The sequence below is a fragment of the Podarcis filfolensis genome (assembly GCF_964270895.1).
Source record: "Podarcis filfolensis genome assembly, chromosome: 5".
In the NCBI taxonomy this organism is placed as follows: domain Eukaryota; kingdom Metazoa; phylum Chordata; class Lepidosauria; order Squamata; family Lacertidae; genus Podarcis; species Podarcis filfolensis.
In genome coordinates this window covers 20,881,517-20,905,835 of record NC_139608.1, presented here as the reverse complement: position 1 = coordinate 20,905,835, position 24,319 = coordinate 20,881,517, and the positions used below count along the sequence as shown (strand labels likewise).

Sequence of the window (24,319 nt, the reverse complement as noted above, 5' to 3'; positions counted from 1 at the left end):
CAAAAAATAAACCCATTTCATTTTTTTGCTATGACAGCAGGAAATGAGCAAAGAAAGCCCCCAATATAGTGAGGTTTCTAATGTCAAACATTTTGATTCAATATGTTCCACACTGGAGTGTTTGGATATATATATATATATATATATATATATATATATATATATATATATATCCTTGAAAGTGGCTACTTTTAAATAATAACTAAGGGAGACAGGAACTGGCAAAACCATACATTTAAGTCTTTTAAACAGACATTTTATGTCTTTTTAGCTGAACAATTTTCCTTAAGAACTATCAAAAGCAGACATAGCATTCCATTTAGGAAATTCAATATGTTAGGAGTCTACTGAAAAATTATGAATGCAGGCTTTTAACGACTTTTGGATTCCTCATTGATTTAGCTACAGTTGCACATGCAACCAAATTAATTAATCAAAGTAATTTGTTACTCCCCCAAGAGTTAATATTAGGCCCGCAACAATATTTTCTGATTTCAAAATTTGCATTTGATGCAGCCTGAGATGCAGCTGAAAGAGGATCCACCAAATGGAATATCTGATTTGTTTTGTTGCTGACTAGCACACTTTTGTTTCTGTAGTGACAACTTTTCAATTCCCAATTCTATTCTTCCTTTCCTGCACTTGACTTCATTTGTCCACATGGCTGTTTAATTGATTGATTTTACTTACAACTTTTTGTGGTGACATATTGGGCATATTGGGCAAAGTGTTGGCACAGCACTGTCAAAAGTACATCAGTTGGCACAGCTGTGAGCAAATTAAGCCATGAACCAGGAATTGGGAATTTGCCACTTTCCAGAACTTGCTGTAATATCATTCTTATCATCCCTGGGCTGCTAGATGGTGGCTGGACCTAATCAAAGTCCAGCAACATGTTCCTGCCGTACATAGTGAAGGCTAAGAAGAACAGAAATGGTGCTGAGAAGAACAGCATCGAAACCGAATGAAGCACTGAAAATAACAGAAACAGAAAGGTGCTTTTTGACACTTGCAAAACAAGGGAAGCCATTTTGTCTCAGTCATAGTTTCTACATTCTACAATGGCGGGATTGAAAAGAGATTTGCCTGTTGTCCAATACAATACTCTCCAGTGCATTTTCCCACCACTTCCCTTATTGCCAAAAGGTTCGGTTTTTGGGGGGAGAAGCAGGTTTGTTATGGAAGAGTGGCAAATCAACTTTAATTGCCCAACCTCAATTTTTCACTATGAGATTGAATCCCATATGAAAACAGCAACATTTTGGATTTGCCCTATACTTCACTTGGGACTGTAAGATCAACCAGAAAAAGGAACTGGGGCCCAAACAGCTACCTAGATCCACGGATGGAGCTTGTCCTGGCTTAGTGGAATTCTTTCCTTTGAACAACTTGCATGGTAGAGTGCCTATTAGTTTGGAAAAGAAATGGGACTGTGCAAGAATAAGTTGTTGGTTTCTATTATCCCCAGATATACAGAAGTACATAAGTTTACAATTTATATATATTGTACAGAAAAGCTTGAAAACCAAAGAAAGATCAACAAGCACCTGTAAACTTCCAGGACTTATGTAACATTGATGACATAACTGATGAGCCCATGGAAATAACTCACCTCATTGTCCAGAGATGGAACTTCTGGACTTACATTAGACACTAAAAACAGGAACTCTTATTTTTTGTGGCTATGCTTTGTTTAGGAGATGGGGTAAGGTTGGCAGGGGGTTGGACTCGATGGCCCTTGTGGTCTCTTCCAACTCTATGATTCTATGAAGCATGACAAAATGATGCCCCAAATCCTGATCACTGCCCTCCCCCATGATTGCCTACTGCCTGTGTCCAGAAAGTATGATTCTATAATATTCTATGCAGGTCCCCTGTTCTTAAAATGTCCAACAGTTGTAAAAGTAGTCTGCGATGTGGAATTGGGTCCACTCTTTGAGAAGTATAAGTAAAAATGCCCTTCATTTAATTATTTGTTGGATCCTGGCCATTTTCAAGTTTGCAATACACAGGCACCTAAACAGCTGTTCTTTGTGGGTTGTCTTGTATCTCATAACAATTATGTTTCCTTTCGCTGGAATGGGATGAAATTTGGTGACTGAAGGTAAACTGGGTTTTAGCAGCCCTAGTTTGTATTTAGATTTTAACTGGTAATTTAGATGTCCTCAGTTTAAATTATTGTAAGTTAAACTCCCAGGATTGGGTAGGAAAACCTTTCAAACCCCTAATTAATTTCTTGGAAGTAAGCAACTTATTATTTACTCAAGTTCTATTAGTTTCACTGGAACATGCTTCCCTGTAGATGTGCTTAGGATTTCAGTCTTAATTTATTTTGTCCAGGGATTGCATAGAAAAACTGCTTAATCGAGCAATGACTCTGTCTAGATCATACCCTTCAGCAGATGTGCTGCTGAATAAAATGAACCCAGTTTTCTTTGAAAAATGCTGGAAAATTAATTATGACTTGTGCTAAACCGAGTTGGGTAAAATACAATGAAAAGCACTTCACACAAATGCAAAACTCTCTGATGATGTTAGTGAAAATTTAGAAAGTCTTCAACTCTGTGTAATAGCCAACAGTCAGCATTAGAAAGTTGTCCAAACTCCCTAATTGCCAGCTGTTTCCACCCTGCTGTATGATTTCAGTAGTGTCACATCTTCAGATGGCAACTCATTTTAATTGGCATCTGTTTTTCCCCTCATATCTCCATCTGTCCCAAACCATGAAATGTTTTTTGTGCAAACATGCTGGCCCAAAAGCATAATTGGTGTAAGTCCATTTAACTGAGCCACACCCCAAAGAAGCAGAAATCAGTAATAAAGCAAGCCAAGTCATTATAGGAATTAGAGCTCATCGTTTACTAATGGGAAGCCAACCAACAGGTTTAGAAAATTACGTATAAAAAATCATTATTATGGCTTTGCTGGGCATGGTTTCATTAGCTTAAATATTTTTAAATGGACACATGAAACTTGGATAGGTACACTTGCATATGAACACTAGTTGAGTCCTCCAGTAATTTAGCCCGCTACTTCCAGCAATATCTGGAGGGCCAAAGGTTCCCCATCCCTGCTATAGAGAGAGAAAGTATTGCATTATATTTGTGTGTATCAATGCTGGGGTTTTCTTTACCACATTTCTCCCCATGTAAATAAATGCTCCAGCACCTTGATGATGTGGCACACAGATTTGTGGTTTGCCCTTTGAATTAAGAAGTACTGGCTTCCTGATCTGATGAATTTCCACCAAAACATTCAGCTGACACCAGGGAGAAGAGACGGTGGAAGAAGATTGGAAGAAATTTAAAGACTATCTACAGAAATATTGTAAAATTAATGAATGTTAGAATGATGTTGGATAGAAATTAAGTGGTTTCCAGCTGTAATGCTTTAAGAATATGGAAGAAGGGTATAAATAGGTAAAAAAATAATTAAAATGATGTTGGATTGGAAATAAGTGGTATTAGCAACAAAGTTAATAAGAATATGCAAAAATGAATTGATAATGGATGAAAATACTGAGTTATAAAATGTTAAGTTATAGAGATAAGATAAATGAAAGAGGGGAAGAATTTGCTGATTTGATTATTTAAATGGGAATACAAGAAGGGGAGGTGTGAGGAAGTCAAAGAAACAAGCAAATGAGTCTTAAGTTATCAAAAAGAATTGTTTTTAATTTTTCTTATTTTTTCTGTATGTTTACTTTTATTTTTTTATTTTTTTATTATGTGTTTTTGTATATTTGTCTTTGTAAAATCTTAATAAATATTTCTTAAAAAAAACAACATTCAGCTGAGATGCAACACACAGTGGAATTCTAAGCAGTTGTCCTTGGGAGAAAGTCCTATTGAATTCAAGGAGATCGCCTCCTTGTAAATGTGTTTTAGGATTGCAGCTGTAAGTGACTCTCCATTTGTACATGTTCATTACAGACATGAATGGTTTGGTCGCCTAATTCATATCGTCTGCACAGTTCAGCCCTCAGCACTGTCAGATTCTGAACAGTATTACTTGTGTATCTCACTACTACAGGAAAAACTCGTTACCTGTTGCTTTTTCAGGGTTATTACACATGAAGCACTGCCAAGCCCCTGCTTCCTCGCTGTAACCAAATAAATCAAAGAACCTCACTTCTTCCAGATGTATCCGCACATGGTCCAGATCCTAGGCAAGTTACAAAAAAGAAAACGGGGGGGGGGGAGAGATACCAACCCTGTTAGGAACAGACTTGACTGATGTGCAATTTATTACCTGCAAAATAAAAAGTAATAAGGTTAAGTACTTCTAGCAATGGGAACTGAAAGTAGAAGTTTATAAGCAATGGGAACTGAAAGTAAAAGTTTATAAGCAATGGATTCAAGCCCTCAGTCTCGTATAATATAGCAATTACGCTGTGTGCTGTTCTGTAACTACTCCAGTCAACGTTTTGGTGATTGACTAATGAAATTTTTTAAAGCTGTACAGAGTGCAGACCGAGCACTATGTCTGATTCTCCTGTGGCCCTCCAACTGAAAATGGCTTCTCATCCCTGCCCCACAGTGATTATTTTGGAGGTCCTCAGTGTTGCAGAATAGTCCAAACTGAATGGTCTTCACTTTTGTACTAATGACAGGCTAAAGTGAAGGTGTCATTGTGGATTGCAGAAGATCCATGCTGTTGTTTGCTGGGCTATCTGGTATTTAGTGAGGAACACGTGTCCTTTGTTATTGTTTAGTCGTTTAGTCGTGTCCGACTCTTTGTGACCCCATGGACCAGAGCATGCCAGGCACTCCTTTCTTCCACTGCCTCCCACAATTTGGTCAAACTCATGCTGGTAGCTTCGAGAACACTGTCCAACCATCTCGTCCTCTGTCGTCCCCTTCTCCTTGTGCCCTCCATCTTTCCCAACATCAGGGTCTTTTCCAACAAGTCTTCTCTTCTCATGAGGTGGCCAAAGTATTGGAGCCTCAGCTTCAGGATCTGTCCTTCCAGTGAGCACTCAGGGCTGATTTCCTTAAGAATGGATAGGTTTGATCTTCTTGCAGTCCATGGGACTCTCAAGAGTCTCCTCCAGCACCATAATTCAAAAGCGTCAATTCTTCGGCGATCAGCCTTCTTTATGGTCCAGCTCTCACTTCCATACATCACTCCTGGGAAAACCATAGCTTTAACTATACGGACCTTCAAGCCCCTTCGCCACGGCAAGGCAGTGATCCATGAAGGGGAACACATGTCCTTTAGGATGCCCTAAAACTAACCCAGAAAAACAAAATATTTTGAAGCTAAATTTGTAGAATCAGTTGGAAGGGACCCAGGGTCATCTAGTCCAACCCCTGCAATGCAGGAATCTCAGCTAAAGCATCCATGACAGATGACCATCCAACCTCTGCTTAAAAACCTCCAAGGAAGGAGAGTCCACAACCCACCGAGGGAGACTGTTCCACTGTCGAACAGCTCTTACTGTCAGAAAGTTTTTCCGAATGTTTAATTGGAAATTCCTTTCTTGTAACAGGCTGAATTTTATTAGAACAAGATCTTTTAGCTTGATGACAAAACAGAAATGCCATTTTATCTCCCACAAGAAACTTGTTCAAAGTTTTCTCTTCTTCCCCCTTTAGGGGAACTTTTACCTAGATTTTGTTGACACCTTAAAGGACACAGAGTAAGATTTCCTTCGCAAATGACAGCATGAGCTAACACAAATGATTTCTAAATGAATCGCAAGGAGGTTGCCGTGTTTGTTTAAAAAGTAACATAGCCTATGTACTTTCATAAATATCCATGAAGCAATTGACCGGAAATCTGTTAGGAAATAAATACATCTGGAAACATTTTACTTACCAGAATATTTGAACTACGTTATAAAAATATTTTCTGCGGTATGTGCATACTGAAGAGTACAACACAACATTCTTTGCTAGCTAATTTCTTTTTTTAAAAAAAGACTCTGTTTAACCCATATGCACTGATTTGGCCATATTCTGCAGTCTGTTACAATTATACAAGTCATAAACCCTTTCACTGAAGTCACTGGGGTATGTTCTTCTGCCAGAGAAATTTGCTGATTGTGTAAACTTCAAATTTACATGAGTGGAAGTAAAGAGAAAGAAGAAGAAGGAAAAAAAGGGGGGGAGAGAAGAACCCCTCACCAGAATTTAGCACCAGCAATTTTTAAAAATATATCTAACTGAATACATCACCTGTGCTTGTATTTACTCAGAAGTAAATTTCATTGGGTTTGATTCGGACTTATTCCCAAGAAAGTGTTGCATAGGATTTCAGCTTAAGAATAACAGGCTATTATTGTCAGGTAGCTGCATAATAAAACACTTGCTGTGTATGATTGACAATATGATAAATTGAATTTCATCCCTGTATTTTGTACTAGGAGCTGTGCCCCAGCTCATGTTTCTTGCCAACCTCCCTAGACATCATTTTTGCTCCTTTTAATTGACAGGTGGGTCATGCTCAGGATAGCATGTATGTTTCTCTGTGTCCATTTAATGCTCACAACAATCCTAGGAGGTAGGTGGTCCTCTCAAACCTTGGCTGAACCTGTCTTTTTCCTTCAGGTTAGGTGAAGCCAAGCAACAGTGACTGGCCCAAGGTCAATCAGAAAGCTTCATGACTGGAAGGCAATCTGAACCCAGTTTCCCCCATGCTGCCTCTTAATCACACCGATACCCGATTCTTCCTCCAGGGAGGAAGCTTACACATGGTTCCCCAGCAGTCTCCTAACTGAGCAGCTTACAGGACCAGGCCTGCTTAGCCTCAGTAGAACCATGTGCCTTTCGGCCATTCTTGTTTCAACAAATTATTCCGGACCAAGGTAGATGTGCTGTGGGAAATCCATGACTGGCTTTCCAAATATGTTTCTCTTTGGCTGACGAAGCAGTTGCATGAGCCTCCAGTTTGGATTTGGCAGAGGTGCTTAACTCTTTCCTCACAATATCCTAATAACAGAAATGTCCATCTAATGCACTGCTTTTTCTTGCACACATTGGGAGGAGATTTCCATCAGGGAAACGGCACTCCACGTAGGTGGGATAGTAAAAGTCATGGTTTAACAAACCATAGTTTAACAAATCACGGTTTAGCATTATGCAGACTTGGGCATCAAGTGATGGGCAACTCAAAACTGCATCCTCACTAGTCTTTGGTACAAAGCACAATCCATTTTTTAAATCCCTTCAGAGCATCCATGTGCATTTTGAAAGCTACAGCAAAAGCTGGCGTATGTCCAGGTTGAGGGAACTATGCCAAATAACTGATAGACAGGATGGATAAGGTCTTCCCTACCTCCTGAGTAGTTGTGACAAATGTTTAAAAATGCTATTTCAATTGGCTAGGGTAAAATGAAGCCTTAAAAAAAAAATCCCCAGCAAAGAGAAGTTTCTTTAACCAGACTGCCCGGCATTCTAAATTTCTCTGACTGATATAAAACATCTGGCTGTCTCTGATGAAATGTAACAGAGTAGTGAAGTTGACATGCTTTATTATGATAGGACGGACTAGTTGTAAATTAAAATAAAAACACAAAAACCCAGATTTAGTAAATCACCATTCACAAGTTTTCTTTGCTGTTTATCAATTGGCCTTTTCATGTTCCATTTTCCATTAAAAGGTCTTTCCCCCTGGAAGACCTTGCTTGAGCTGCAAAATTGACATTCCACAACTGAAGGCAATGGAGTACAAATAATTCATGTCATAAAAACTTGAGAAGAGACCTGGATCAGACTAAAGGCCCATCTAGCCCAGCATCCTGTACTTACAGTGGTCAACCAGATGACTCTCAGATGCCCACAAGCAAGACCTGGGCCCCACAACACTCTTTCCACTTGTAATTTGCAACAGCTGGCATTTAGAGGCATACGGTCTCTGACACTGGCAGTGGTACACAGCAATCATAACTAGTAACCATGGATTTGTCTAATCCACTTTTAAAGCCACCTAGGTTAGTGGGTAGGGGCACGGGTGGCGCTGTGGGTTAAACCACAGAGCCTAGGACTTGCCAATCAGAAGGTCGGCAGTTCGAATCCCCGCAATGGGGTGAGCTCCCGTTGCTTGGTCCCTGCTCCTGCCAACCTAGCAGTTCGAAAGCACGTCAAAGTGCAAGTAGATAAATAGGTCCCACTCCAGCGGGAAGGTAAACGGCGTTTCCGTGCACTGCTCTGGTTCGCCAGAAGTGGCTTAGTCATGCTGGCCACATGACCTGGAAGCTGTACACCAGCTCCCTCGGCCAACAAAGCGAGATGAGCACCGCAACCCCAGAGTCAGCCACGACTAGACCTAATGGTCAGGGGTCCCTTTACCTTTAAGTTAGTGGGTGTCACTACATTTTGTGGTTGTGCATTTCATACTTCAGCTGTGTGCTGAATAAAGAAGTACAGTCATACCTTGGAAGTCGAATGGAATCCGTTCCAAAAGTCCATTTGACTTCCAAAACGTTCAAAAACAAAGCTGTTGCAGCCAATCAGAAGCCACGGAAGGCCCGTCGTGCATTCAGGTTCCAAAAGAACGTTCGCAAATGGGAAAAATCACTTCTGGGTTTGCAGCGTTCGGGAGCCAAAATATCTGAGTTCCAGGGCGTTCAGGATCCAAGGTACGACTGTACTTCGTTTTTCCTGTTCTGAATCTTCCAACATTCAGCTTCATTGGATGATCCCACATTCTAGTATGAGAGGAAGAAAAACTTCTCCCCATCCTAGTTTCTCTACACCATGCATAACTTTATATACCCCAACCATGTTTTCTTTCTAAGCTAAAAAGCATAAGATGTTATAATTGAACCTTTTCTATAATATTGTTTTTGAGGTATGGTGACTAGGGTTGTACACAGTGTTCCAAGTGCAAAGTATAGATTTGTTTAATGCCCATTAGGATATCGGTAGTTTTATTTTCAACTCCTTCTCCCAGGTGGAAAAAAGCCTGCAAGGCAGGGAGCAGGTCTTCCAGGAATCACAGCCAAGATGTTAAAATAAGTTTAAAAGCATCAGTCTCAACTGAAATTCTTGAGTGCACCTACAGGTTCCTCCTCTGCGAAAAATATCAAATGATACCTGCTCTCTGTCTGTCTTGTTCTTTAAACAGTTACTGATCTGTAAGAGGACAATGTGTTTTGATCCCATGACTACTAAGCTTACCGTACTTTTCCCTTTAAAATCATACTAAAAAGTGGGGGTTGTAACTCTGTGCCATATCCCCCCATTTTCTTAAATTAGTCTGCAAAAATAGAGGGCATCTTATACATGGGGGCGTCTTATAGACAGAAAAGTATGGTACTTGGGAGTCTTTGGTGAGGAATTTGTTGAAAGTCCAAGTTCCCAGTCTGGCTACATGGACTGGTAAGATGTATTTGGTGTCTTCTTAATTCCATAGAATCATAGACTTGTAGAATTGGAAGGGGTTCCAAAGGTCATTCTAGTTCAATCCCCTGAAATGCAGGAATCACAGCTAAAGAATCCCTGACATACAGCCATCCAACCTCTGTTTAAAAACCTCCAATGGAGGAGAGCCCATCATCTTCTGAGGTTTCCACTGTCACGGTCCGGTTCATGGGCGATCGAAGTCCCGGCAGGGGACGTCAGGACTGGGGGCAAGATGGCGGGGTGGGAGCAGGAACGGGGGTCCAGAAGCCAGGAGTCAGGAAGCCAAGAGTCCGAGGGTCAGGAAGCAAGGAGGCACGAAGTCAGGGGTCCGAGGGTCAAGAAGCAAGGAGTCAAGGGTCCAAGGATAAAGAAGCAGGGAGTCAAGAAGCCGAGGTTCAAGGATCAGGAAGCAAGAAGCCAAACGCAGCAAGCCAGGGAGTGTGTTGCTGTGGCAAAGAGCCAAAGGGAAATGCTGACCTTATATCCCTTCCCAGCTCTTCCACCAGGTGCTGTGAGTTACCAATCAGCCTCACCTATGAGGCCGCGCCTTGCCTCTTCAGAAAAAACTTAGGAAGGCCCCAGTTCTGCAACGTCCTATTGGCATAGCCATCAACTTTTCCCTTTTCTTGCGAGGAATCCTATTCGGAATAAGGGAATTTCCCTTTAAAAAAGGGAAACGTTGACAGCTATGCCTATTGGTCACAGGGCCTGGCTCCTGCATGCACACCTGACATCCACTGTCAAACAGCTCTTATCACCAGAAAGTTCTTCCTAATGTATATTCAGAATTTCCCCTCCTGTAATTTGAATCCACTGGTTTAGGTGCTACACTCTGGAGCAACAGGAAGCAAACTTGCTCCGTCTTCCATGTAACAGCCTTTCCGGTGTTTGAAGATGACTATTATATCACTTCTCAGTCTTCTCTTCCCCAGGCTAAGCATACTCTGCTCTCTCAACCATTCCTGGAAAGGCTTGATTTCCAGACCCTTCGTCACCTCTGTCGTCCTGCTCTGCACAAGTTCTAGCTTGTCAATATCCTTCGTAAACAGCAGTGTGTTTCTACGGCACTATGAGGAGCAGCAGAAATTGGTAACCCTAGAAGCAGGAATGATGTGGGACTGAAGAACTTCATGCTGACAGCATTAACAGTGGCATGCAGACTGCACATGCCTCACTGTCTGCATGATTGTCTCCATACCTGCAGTGCACATATTCATGCATCCCTGCAGACTGATGTCAAATGCTGCACAAACCACAGGGAGTGGGGGAGATCAGATTCATATCAGAAGCACATAGGTACAGATCTAATCTTTGCAAAATCTTTGATGTAGTCCAGATGTTCTCTCGGAGAGCTTACATGAAAATTGCATCTCATCACACCTGAGACTCTCTGGGCCTAGTTATTTACCCTACAAAGCACAAAACATTTAAGTCAATACTCTGGCTCTTAAGCCTGTGCAACACAGCTGTCAACTGTTCCCTTTTTTAAAAGGGAAATTCCCGTATTCCAAATAGGATTCCTTACAAGGAAAGGGAAAAGTTGACAGCTATGCTGTGGAACACTGTAGAAATCAACAGGACTAAGGCTGCAATCCCAGACTTCCTTACTTGGAAGTAAGTCACAGTGAAAGCAATGAACCTGATTAGGATGGAGTATCCTCCTGGTCATTCTGCCCCAAAGTCCTGCCCTGATAGTCTCACTGCTGGACTCTGACAATTACTGGAAATGACTCCAACTGGAAGGAGGCAAGATGGGAGGTGAGGATCAGCACTCCCTTCCAGCACTCTGTTTGTTTTCTAAAACATCCGCTGTGTCCCCAGCTTTGTACATAATTGAAGCTGAACTGCATTGAAACCGACAAGTTTTCTGCTTTCAGCTCTACTTTGGCTCTAACTTTTGGCTCTAGTTTTGGCTCGTCTTTCGTAGGATGAAGGTATGCAACCACTTTCAGCGATAGCCAGCTTGTGATAGGCTTCCCCCTGCTTCCTCAGCATCAGGGAATTCCCAGTAAGAGAAAATAGCCATGAAGGTTTTTGTTTTTTTTAAAAAAAGACGCAAAGCCCACCCTTCAGAAGCTCAGCTGGCAAACAGAGGAGGTAGAAGGAGCTTCCAAAGTTTTCTACGAGGGATTAGCATGCTCCAGTTCTGCAAAAACGAGACGGCTGTAGTGATAAGGAGACTCAGCACATATTTTTTACAGAATGTGAGCAACAGGACAAGCTTGTTCATCTTTCTTATGAGACCTTGTCCTGCTCGTAATATGATTATGCAACTAATACATTTGAGAGCAATAGCACTTGCTGTTGCTGCGTGTTCAACGTCTTTGGGGAATTTTGCATGATGTATTAGAATTCTGGCCAAGAAGGATTTCACTTTCCTAAGCACTTTCCTCTCTCTTGGTGGTTCCCTCAGTCAAGTGCTGTGTCTCTAAAGCTCAAACTACACATTACGCAGAGTGCCACCCTCAACTTTCTGCATTGTTTAAAAGCCAAAATGAGCTCGGGTAGGCTGTGGATCGGGGAGTAAGGAAGGGAAGACTGTGAGACCTTTCCACTCGTCACTTTCCAGCTCCAAATCCCTCTCCCCATCCTGTTTTGCTATCTATACTTTACCCAAAGTTAAAGGGAAGATCTAGCAGATCAAAGCATCACTGGGATGTGTGTGATTTTGAGCTGAAAGCAGCAGGAAAAAAGTGAAGAAGCTTCTTTCCCAATGTCCTGTTGGGTTAAGACCCAGGGTGGTGAATGCTAAACAAGGCTTAGCATATTAGCATGATATTAAACTAGGAAAAGGACAATCCTTGGTCAAATTTTTGCTCAGATATAAAGTTTACTGGGTGACCATGGTCAGCTCATTATCTCTCAGTCTAACCTACTTTGCAGCATAAAATGAAGGAGTGGAGTAGAAATGGATGCTTTTTGAAGAAAGGGCAGGAAAGATTTTTAAAATTATGATAAAACTACTACTATTTTATTTATTAGACTTCTGTCCCACCCTTCCCAGGATGGAAAACAACGAAGTAGGAAAATAAAATGAAAACAAGAAATAACATATTTCAAAAAAATGTAAATGGCAGCAGGTTCACAACTAGTACTTGCAAGGTTGCAGAGAACACCATCCTTCAGATTCCTAGATTTACTCATTAAATGTATGGGTGAATAGGAAAGTTTTTTAGTTCCTCCTGGATGCTAATAATCAAGAGGGGGGGGGGGGAGACAACTCACCAGGGATGATTTCCACAAACAGGGAAATGCCACTGGGGAAGCTCTGCCATAGGTCAGTGCCAACCAGGCAACACTCACTCCACCAACAGAGCTTCCACTGCTGATTGTAGGTCCTGAGATGGTTGATACTGGGGAAAGCAAACACTTGAGTCCCAAGCCATTCAAGGCTTTGTAGGCTAGTAAAGGTAAAAAAAAAAAAAAAAGGTAAAGGACCCCTGGATGCTTAAGTCCTGCCAAAGGTGACTACGGGGTTCTGGCGCTCATCTCGCTTTTATGCCGAGGGAGCCGGCATTTGTCCACAGACAGCTTTCCAGGTCATGTGGCCAGCAGGACTAGACTGAAACGGGACACCGTGATGGAAGCCAGAGCCCATGGAAACACCATTTACCTTCCTGCCGCAGCGGTACCTATTTATCTACTTGCACTGGTGTGCTTTCGAACAGCTAGGTGGGCAGGAGCTGGGACAGAGCAACGGGAGCTCACTCCGTCATGCGGATTTGAACCGCTGACCTTCTGGTTGGCAGGCCCAAGAGGCTCAGTGGTTTAGACCACAGCACCACCCACATCCTATGACAAATACTACACCCTTGTCTTAGGCCTGGTAGCAGCAGCTACTACTACTACTAACTCATGGAACTCAGTCAAATGTTTAGAAGCAAATATAATAAAATCTCTTTCACGGAGATTTCCAAAGATACTCCAGTCCTCTCAATAAGAATGCAAAGGGTTTTTTTATCCCCCCCCCAAAAAAAACTCAAAGCCACACATTATTTCTTTGTCCTATTTTATACTTCTCATCAAAGGAAACCCCACCCAAACTTTTTCTAAGCAGAGAAAACATGTGACTTGATCTGATTGCTTTAAATTCAGTCCCACATTGAATGCGTCTACTCCCATCTCTTGTCATGAGGCCTTTCCAGCACAGCTGGAAAGTTGGGATTGGAGGAGTGAGGATTGCTTCAAAAATGTCCCAACATGGCATTAGGAGTATGCTTGTTCCCTGAGAAGTTTTGCTGTTTGCTTTTTATTTCACTGCGTTTTTGTGTAAGTAAGCAGCTCTGGACGCAAAGTGAGTCTCTTGTTTGTAAAAAAACACATTTTTTTATTTACAACATTTTTGTTCAATTTGTGGGGACATTGGGAGGACTTAAATTATTATTTTTGAATGTGATGGTCAATCCTATAGCAGTTTAGCCTCATTCAGACAAAAGTTGCTATTTTCTGGTCTTCATGTTTTTTGGATCTTTTCTGTCAGTGAGAGTTTTAGAAAAGCATCTCTCCTTGCTTGATTTCCAATTATGCAATTTTAAGTTAGGGTTGTGCATATGTGTGTGTGTTTGTGTGCAGTTTTTCTATTTTTAAAAGAAAATTGTAGGTAGTTAAGACTTACTTCAATTACATTTTTAAAAAAATCCATACTGGTCACTTGCGTGAACCCCAGTTAAAGGCTAATAGCTCTGACCAGAAATCTTTTGCTTTGCTTCGAAACAGAATTCTTTGCCATCTTTGAAATTGCAATTGCTTTGAAGCAGGGATATTTTTAAAGGGCAAAGGCTGACAGGACAGAGCATGCACAAATCATTACCCCTGCAGAGTCAGTGCCATAGCCCACAATTATGTGAATTTGCAAAAGGCAGCTATTCTCTCTCTTTTTGTAAATAAGAGCAAAAGCCAAGTAGCATTTTCATTTTCCATCCAGATATCAATTGCATGTGCAAGGGATTAGGGACAAAACTCAACGACCTTTCAAAAAACAGCACAGAGGACATCAATGCAAGCAATGACAAGTTCAGAAACATATTAAACTTGGTTTAAGCAATACGATAGAAGTGTATAAAAGTATTCATGGCATGGATAGTGGACAGAGAAAAGTCCCCCCCCACTTTATTATTATTAATAGAATTATTATTCAAATTTGTATACTGCCCATCATCTGAAGAAAACAGGGTGGTTCACAACAGATAAATACAAAATGAGAAAACAAAATATATAACAAAACGAACCAAAAAACCCTCCCACATTTAAAAGGTCATAGAAGGTTTAACTAGCTAAAGGCTGGTTATAGAGGAACACTTTGCCTGGCGCCTAAAGATATGTAATGAAGGCGCCAGGCGAGCCTCTCCGGGGAGAGCATTTCACAAATGGGGAGCCACAGCATAAAAGGCCTGTTCTTGTGTTGCCACCCCCTGGACCTCGTGTGGAGGGAGCACAGGAAGAAGGGCTTCATATGATGGTCACATGGTTCACATGGGGAGAGGCAGTCCTTGAGAACTTGGAGATATCAAATTAAGCTGAACGCTGGAAGATTCAGAGTAGACCAAAGAACATGTTTCTTCAAACAGTAAAACTATGGGATTCGCTCCTGCCAAAAATAGCGAGGGCCACCAACTTGGATGAATTCATAGAAGATATGACTATGTTCCATCTCCACTGTCAGAGGCAGTATAGTTCTGAGCTCAGATTCTGTTTGCAGGCTTCCCATAGGCATCTTGGTGAGAACAGGATGCTGGAACAGATGGGCCACTGGCCTGATCCAGGAGGCTCTTCTTATGTCCTAATGTCCTCTGCCACTATGCCCCAGTCATGAGGATGGGCCTATGGATTGGTTTTACCCATGAAGGCCAAATGATCAAAGGCAACTTACCTCTGAACAGCATTTAAAAACAAGAGACTGTGCAAAAATTAAAAAGGAGACTGTTAGGATATAGTTCCGTCCTACCGTAAAAGGAACAGGCATGACTGCTGTGTGTCACATGCCTGTTTACTTCCAGCACAGGCTTGCTGGGAACTTCCATTTTGTATATTGCTTTTGCTATATTGCTTTTTTTTTTTTTTTGCTTGGACACGAAGGGAAGCAGACATGTATTTTCCTTTGTTCCTGAATAAACACCTGTAAATAATGCTTATACATGTCTCTGTCCACCACTTCCGTTGTGAAGATTTATTCACTCTGCTGGTAAGAGCGTGCTTAGCTTCTGAACGTTTTGGAGGCTCAAGTCGCTGATTGATGCTGTTCTGGGAACCGGAGTTTGCCCGGCTGCTGGCCGGTGGCTAGAGCCAGCTGGGGGCCTGCCAAATGCCCCCGTCTCCCCGGACGCATCCCATCAGAGACAAGCTCTGCATGCAAGTTCACATATATGTGTCTATATAAAAGTACATATTTGCAATAGTTCATTAGGTTAGTCAGACAAATGACCAAGACAAGTGTACTTCACAAAAGGATAGCCTTTATCATTCTGGACAAACCCATATGCTTCCCCTCCTTTTCAGTCTCCAAAAGGTGATCAAAATAACGGTGTGTCTAGGAGGTTGAGGGGAATAATACATTTGCACTAAATGACAAAAAAACAACAACAAAAAAAAACAAGTCCACATGCAAGATTAGCTACCCATGAAGCAGAGAAAGAGACTGTGCCCTCTCCTATGTGGTGCTGTTAAAAGTAACACCTTTCTGTTCCCAGTTTTATATTTGCGAACATGTGAAACGAAATGTATGCTATGTCCCTTCAAGTTTTCTACTTTATCTGCATTTTATACCCTCTTAACATGTGGAGCTACACCACTCCCAGTACTTCTCTGTCCTTTCAAGGGAGTTCATATCTAGGGATAACAGCATCCAATTGATTCTCCCCTCAGTTGATTTCCTCAGTTTTGATTATATCCACACTCTTATTTACAACCATGAATTTTCAGCTTCGGAGTACTTGAATTCAGTGCTTCAAGAAGCCCATCTTGTCTCAGAGGCTTCTAGCATTCGCATATAAACTCCACAGCCAATGGTCCACTAAAATTTCACTATGATCCTGAGGAGCAGCATTGATTTGATCTCTCTGTCCAGATTTGGTGGCTGCTGCACTGATCTATCATATAGTAATGTGTACATCATACCCTCATGAATGCTCACTGGGGGTGGGGAGGAAAGAGGAAATACCTTTTGGTGTGGAAATGTAGACTGAACCATTGCAGTTTCAAAGCTGTGTGTTCCCTTCAGCTGGGTTTTCTCCCACAACGCTTTCAAGGCTTGTACAGAATTATTTTGCATGGACAAAGCTTCTGGGAACAAACTCTGCTGGGCAATATTGAAAGAAGAAAGCGTCATGGACAGTGTTTCCCCCCACAATCTGACAATTAATACAAAACACAGGTTAGAAAAGTTCTGACATGCAACCCAGTTAATTATTTGGTGACTTCCCAAAACTCTCAGAGTTGATAGCAAAAGAAACAATCCTAATAATTTTCATATCGGGGATAGAGCAATGGGACAATGGATAATTTAAACTTTTCCCCTTCTCATGTCTTTCTGAGGCTTAGGCTAAGGAAGCTGAGGTACAGGCAGGCATGGCAACCCCGTCCCCAACACATTATAATTGATTCAAGCGACCTACACTATACAGTACATAAAACCTGAATCTGAAACCAGACTGTAACTGAAAGCAACAGGGTGATACTGTTATGCCCTGTCATTTTAAAAAAGATAAAAATTATAACTCCCAGGAAGTTACAGAATAAAGGGAAACCAATGTGGCACAGCGACTGCAGTACAATTATTAACCCAAAATTTTATAAAAAAATGTTTTCTTTTCCACTGTGTTTACCTTCAATCTTCTAAATTCAATACAGTGGTACCTCGGGTTAAGTACTTAATTCATTCCGGAGGTCCATTCTTAACCTGAAACTGTTCTTAACCTGAAGCACCAGTTTAGCTAATGGGGCCTCCTGCTGCCACCATGCCGCTGGAGCACAATTTCTGTTCTCATCCTGAAGCAAAGTTCTTAACTGAGGTAATATTTCTGGGTTAGCAGAGTCTGTAACCTGAAGCGTATGTAACCTGAAGTGTATGTAACCCAAGGTACCACTGTATTGTTAATACATGGCTTACTCCCACCTGTTATCATGTTTTCCTCAGTGCTGATTTTCATCTGTATTTAACTATTTCACCTTATTTTCCCCAAGACCAGGTTTTAACCTTATTCTTCAGTGAACTTGCTGGAGTATAGTAGCTTCATTCATCAATGGTGTCTTTGCTCCTTGCATCCCCCCCCCATTCAACATTCTTTCCCCATTAGCTCCTCCAATATACACTTCCTTTTAATATTCTTTATTTCCTTTATTTGATTCAATTAATTCTCTATTCTGTTCAGATTCACTCAGATGCTTCAGCCCTTACTTCAGTTTCTCTACTGATGTAGTTCCATATCCTTAACACCGATACCACAAGTTTCTCCTACCCTTGGCTTCTAAAATCCGCCTGGGGCAAGAAATATATTTTCTGATGTCTCAGAGACTGCTTCTGTGGGACCTTTGACAGAGTGCACACAATTATCTAAATAAACATCCAGTTTTTAGCCTCCGGTTAACTGTAAATAGATGAGACACTCAAAGGAAGCGTGCGACTTGAAAGTTTCGCTGAATCATTGCCATAGTACATAAATGCAAATGGAAATGTTCCAATGGGTTTTAAGCTACCTGCTGATTGGTGCTCTTGGGATTTCTGCTAGTCCTGTTTCTTCAGCTTTGGCCAAGCATAATAGTTGTGCCACAGCTCAATAGCAGGATTTGTGAATGGCAGGAGTGTCAATTTGTGATTGACAGGAGTGTCAACAGTAGTGACGGGCAGGGGTAATTAAGGAGGAAGGAGAAGGCTGTGAAGAGCTTCCAAGAGGAAAAGAAGCTTTCCGTTTCTGTGCCCCATGCTTTCTAGATTCAAATACCTGGTGAACAGGTCATGTTATTAAACACTGCACAACGTAAATAAATGCCAGCTATAACTTTGCGTGGCCAGGCAGAGACCTCCCGACCCCAGGCGACCCCTGGGAGGACTAATGACTCATGACAACCTGTTATGGGATTAAACTGGCCACAACTTTATTAAACTTTCAGATGTAGGGAGACCTTGGCTTAGGCATTGGCCGTTTATCCCTCCCAGTCCCCGTCCGGGGATCTGGGGAATAGCAGAGTTATCCAGACTGTGGATAAGCAGAGAGCCCACCTCCCATTTCGCCGCAACTCAGGGGAGAGCACTGACAACCTAACGGCGTATGGCCAGTGACTCCCTTCCACGCAACTCCTTTAACGGGGAACCCTGGGATCGCCGCCGCAAGGGGGGCGTGGGTCATCGCTTCATGCCCCCCCCCATTTAGGGAAGATAGACTAAAGGATTCCACCCAAGGCCTGAAACTGCCTTTGTTGTGATGTTTTGCTACGGGAAAGGCAAAACCTGCCAATGCAGGGAAATTCCTTCCATCAATGACTGTAGCAGCGCCTGCATACCTGTAAAGAAGAGGTTACCCTGCAAAAGGAAGGCGTAAACTGAGGGAGGGCAGGGTGGGAGAAGCTCTGGAGCCGACTGAGGACTCCCAGGTAAGTTCCACCCTCTATTGTGTGTGCAGGGCAGTCCTAACCCTACCTGGTCAACTCCCCTGGCAACACCCCCCAACTGGGATTGGTTGGGCTCCAGGTATCCAGCTTGGGGAGGCGAAGACGGGCTGAACTGCCGGGGATCGTGTAGGATTGAGGGGCTGCACACGACCCCACAAAAAGCGACCCCCCATTTGAGGTGGGGAGCGGTCATTATTGTGTGAGGACAGCCCCATGTCAGAGAAGACATCTTTATAGGGGTCCAATTTCAGTGGCAGAGAGGCAAATAAATTTGTTCGTATGGGTGAGTGGAAGAGATTCAAAGCAAGATTGTACGATATTCTCTTTGCTATATTGAACATTTACGGCACAATCCTGTACTCAGAAGTAAGTCCCAATGGGTTCAGTGGAGTTTACATATTTCCCTTGCTGGGGATTAAGTACTATTGAACTTAACAGACCTTGCATCAGAGTGGGTATGTATATCACCACATTATAAATTGACGAAATGCAATTTCGTTGTGTTGTGGGGTGTTGTGGGGGGCGGGGGAGGACAACGCCTCCTTCCTCTGGTGCCTTTGTGTCTTGATTATTTGTCTCTGAATTAGGATATGTAAGAATAAAATGAAATTTGACAGCACTGAAATTGGGTTGGGATTCCTGGACTAATGCGCAGACCGGCTCTCTTCCTGCACACTGCCTTTCCCTTCAGTGGGAATGGGATACTGATACTGAGCTGTGTTTTGCTTTTCATTTGCACTGCCTGTTATTCATACTGTATTTAGACTATTGTGTAGATAGGAGTCAAAATATGAGAGCTGGAATCATCACATGGTAAAAAGAAAATCCGTCAAGAACATTAACATTGTTTGAAATGGGCCACATTTTCCATATTATTACAACTTGCATGCAAAAGCAATTTAGTCGGTCTTTATCCTTTTCCAGCATGATTGCAAAATCGAGTAAAATGTTGCGAAATAATTAAAATAAAATAAAAACCCAAACCACCAGAAGCAGCATACAGTACAGTTAAAGCTAAAGGCATGTTAAACAGCATTATTAGCAGACGGAAAATCACAATAATGACAATCCTGGAAGTCTGAGGTAGACATAACACTGGTTCCCTGAAAAATGTAGATTGCAAATCAATAACCTGCCCCCATTTGTGGTGCAATTCCGCATCCATTGCCCTGTTGGTATTAATGGTTTCATGCTAGACCAATGCCAACTGTGGTTAATACAAGGACCAAAGTTCCTTGCAAAACCCCAATTTGCAAGCCCTTTCCAAATTCTGCCTTACAAGGAAAGCATAGTTAGCAATGACCCCGGTTAGTATCAGGGCCCCAGTAAATGCAAACCCAGAATAATAATACTCACCTCACAACAACAGTGATAAGGGTCAACAGCATCTCCAAAGAGATAATAATTTAGACTTTAATTGGGGGTGGGGTGGGGGGAACCTTTAAATGATAAAAGTGCCACTGTTGATACGTACATATTGCACACACCTGTTGAAAGAGAAACATGATGTGGATCCAAAGCTGAGGCTGTTGACTGATGAGAGTAAAACTGGATTTACTGTACAGGCAGTAATGTCCTTTCAGGGGACAGCTGAAGAACAACTTTGCTACACAACTTCTGACGGTATCTGGGGAGGAAATACATGTCATTAGCATCAGCTGTTATTATTTAATGGAAACCTAAGCATGATTATTTTACACTTAAGGCTTGCACTCTTCGCTGATACCTAGTACTGTGGTGTTATGGCATGTTATAAAATTCATCCCTACGGAGGGGTGTGGTAAGGTAACATCCGCCAACAAACTTAACAAATCCATAACAAACATTATGGATGTGATTCTGAGCCCTGCACACACATATTTTTCATTCTTTACTATGAAATTTCATTTGCATGTTAGAAGATGACCATACAGCCAAGGACAAGTCCGTCTTATGGATAATAAATAAGGCGGCCATGTTCCTGTCTACACGGAACTCTGGATGCAAACCACTGTTTGGACGTACCACTTCATGGTTGCATACAAGCTAAAAAGTCTTTTCACTTCATAATAAACACCAGCAGTTTCTCTCTCTGTCTGCGTTTTCTTAAGTGCATCTAAATTTCTGAGGTCATGAAGAAACAGATAGATCTCTCAGTGTGCTGTCACTTTGGCCCAAATGGACAAGCCAACGTATGCTCAGCTGTCTCCTCAGAATAGTGTTTGCAGAACGTCTTAGGGGGCAAACCATCACATTGGCAGTACTGAAGACCTGAACAATTGCCTGGCAATGATACTACAATAGGAGGAGGAGACTGCCAGATTCTTTTATCTTCTGTTGCTGCAACGAGTATTAAGTCCAATGGTAGGCATATTTTAAATACAGTGGTACCTTGGGTTAAGTACTTAATTTGTTCCGGAGGTCTGTTCTTAACCTGAAACTGTTCTTAACCTGAAGCACCACCTTAGCTAATGGGGCCTCTCGCTGCTGCTGCGCCACCGCCACGCGATTTCTGTTCTCATCCTGAAGCAAAGTTCTTAACCCGAGGTACTCTTTCTGGGTTAGAGGAGTCTGTCACCTGAAGAGTATGTAACCTGAAGCATCTGTAACCCGAGGTACTACTGTACTATACTATACTATACTGTAAATTACTGTACAGTACTATACTGTAAATAGACTGTACTGTCTATACTGTAAATTACAGTATAGATCTGTTTTTTTGTTTATCTCATGCCTTATATTTATATGCCTAGACCCCTTAACATTCAAATGAGTTGTACACAACACACTCGCTTCTTCGACAAGTGTGACTCTTTACCACCTGATGCTTTCTTAAATAAATAAATAATAAATAATAAATATTCAGTTTGCATTCACAATCTTGCTTACTAAAGCATACTTGGTTAACCACTGTTCACTGTTGGTTATTGTTTAATCAGTGGGTTCCATGATTAAAAAGCTTCTTAATTTATGTTAACTAATAGGCTCTTTGAGGCCTAAAACACATCCTCCAGTTTAAACATAATTTGTAGCTTTACTTTAAAACATGCAGCTGTCATCGTGGTCTTTTTTATTTTTAGTAATTGTTAATTGAAGAAGAATCTTCCATTTTGTCCTTGAACAGAACCACAGTGAGACACAGAAGAAACGTATTTATGTGGCATCTATTTCGTGGCACTAGCCCAAACACAACGTTCATTCACATGAAACAAATCAGAAACCACAAGCCAGAATCTGCGAATTTCATTTCATTTAAAAAACAAACACACAAATGAAACATACATTTGGCAGTCTCTTATAGCTATCTTTTAACTCACATCTACTATATTCAGAAGTAATTTTCTTCCAAAATAAAAATAAATAATGCAAGGACGAACTCATCCTCACCACAGTATCAAAGGGAGATCCACATGGGTCTGTGTGGCTGTGTTCAGACACCATGTTAAATTACAGTAGATTGGGTAGAGCTATCCCTTTGTTCAGTCCTGTCTGTCCGTTCCCCATTCCTGACTCTGGAGCAGACCACCCCACCAATAAATAGTAGAAGATAGTGTGCTAGAAAAACTGAGCCACAATGTGTTTAGCATGAAATCTGTGGAGAAAGACCATCAGTTTGTATTTTTTTAGCATTTTAAATAGTGGGTAGATTACAATGACCTAAGCACACAGGAAGCTGAGGTTTAATGCTTTTTGCCGCAGCCTTACTACCGCTGAAAACCATCCCTCAAAAATGGCATTAGTCCCAGAGAAAATGCTCCCACTGGTGCCAATGGGAGCACACACACACACACCAGGGTCTGTGATAGCAGTGTGGTGACTGGTGAGAGTGATTTTTGTTGGGACCATGGTGGGTTGTGAAAGGGTTAAGTCTCCCCTTTCTGCATATTGTGGTCCTGATGAAAATTGCGCCTCACCTACTATTGTTATTGTTGTTGTTTTTTTAAAAAAATGATAGCTTCCTAATGAGATGTTTAAAATCACATATACCAGTTTGACCCCCCAAAACGTATCAAGTCTGAGCAACTTTGGACACTGCTGAATGGGAGAGGACGGATAAAATTCATCCTTTTTTCCTTTCCCCCCTGGAATTCCTGGAATTCTCTATATTGTCTGAAGTAGAACATTTTCTAGACTCTTGGGAAAGTTGTCTTTCCTGTTCCCCTGACATTCCATAAGGTCCAAAGCCGTTCTCGATTATTCTGTAATGCTTTCTCCACTCTGGATTCTATTATTTCTATCAGTGACTTTGAGACTTAAGAAGCTCAAATAGGAACAGCTACCCGCAAGATAACCAAATATGTATATGATTAAGGCCCACAAAATGTAATAGTTTTCCAGACTTTCCTCTACCACTTAAAAGTTAGACAGGAGATGCCAACCATAGCTTGTATTAAACTTCATTTGATGCTGTTTTGAAGCAGTAAAGTCAACAATCTATTCAAGATGGAGCTGCATATATGGCTAGAAAAAGTAAGGGAATAAAGTAAAATTAGATAGATAGATAGATAGATAGATGATAGATAGATAGATAGATAGATAGATAGATGATAGTTAGATAGATGATAGATGGATAGATAGATAGGATCAGTGCAGATTAAATGACCATTTAATTCTTTATATTTTTGAAGGCTCCAGTGAATCCCAAAATCTTGTCTTCTTTTAACAACAGTCTAATACTGTTCTAATGGGGAAACTGAGGTCCTCCAGATGTTGAACAACAGCTTTTTAAAAAAATATATATTAATTTATTATTTACACCCCGCCCATCTGGCTGGGTTTCCATCATCATGGTCCACTGACAACGCTAGCTGGGACTTACTGGTGTTGAAGCCCATAACAATGAGGCTGGATGAGAACTATTTCATCCATTCATATTCATCAGCTTTCACTTTCTTTGAGCAACATCTCTGCTGACTCGTCTTTATGAATGTCCCAAGCTAAATTAGGCATTGAGGAAGATGGCTGCCATCTGTAAATGCTAGTGATTATACTATGCCTCTTCACCAAAGGCTCCGAATGACCAAAATATGCTTTCTGAAGTGGGCAAGAATTGAAGGCCATATACATGACATAAGCTGTGGGAACTATAAGGTGCTGGGAATTATAGCTCTGTCAGGCATAAACGACAGTTCATAGAATTCTCCAGGGGAAGCTGTGTGCTTTAAACGTATGGTAGGCATACGGCCTTAATGTCCTTAACTGTTATGTACCTTTTTATTTTATTTGACCAAACTGCGGGAGGCAGTGGAAGACAGGAGTGCCTGGCGTGTTCTGGTCCATGGGGTCACGAAAAGTCGGACACGACTAAATGACTAAACAACAACAACCTTTTTATCGGGCTGTATGAATTTAACCAGAGCCTGGCGTGCTCTGGTCCATGGGGTCACGAA

The 24,319-nt window shown here is 41.6% G+C and overlaps 1 protein-coding gene across 18 annotated transcripts in view; it reads right to left on the bottom strand.

Moving 5' to 3' along the window:
- Positions 1 to 24,319, bottom strand: part of VEPH1 (ventricular zone expressed PH domain containing 1) — a 154,004-nt gene that overhangs the window by 17,224 nt on the left and 112,461 nt on the right. For 14 of the 18 annotated variants that reach the window (XM_083613214.1, XM_083613211.1, XM_083613212.1 and 11 more), the window contains 3 exons: positions 20,438 to 20,577; positions 16,504 to 16,638; positions 4,047 to 4,164 (listed from right to left, as the gene is read on the bottom strand). In XM_083613214.1, coding sequence (XP_083469340.1) covers positions 4,047 to 4,164; positions 16,504 to 16,638; positions 20,438 to 20,577 — 393 coding nt within the window. Of the gene's footprint in view, positions 1 to 4,046; positions 4,165 to 15,018; positions 15,244 to 16,503; positions 16,639 to 20,424; positions 20,578 to 24,319 lie in introns of those variants that run through there. The other 4 variants (XR_014547960.1, XR_014547961.1, XM_083613204.1 and 1 more) reach the window with 3 other exon arrangements.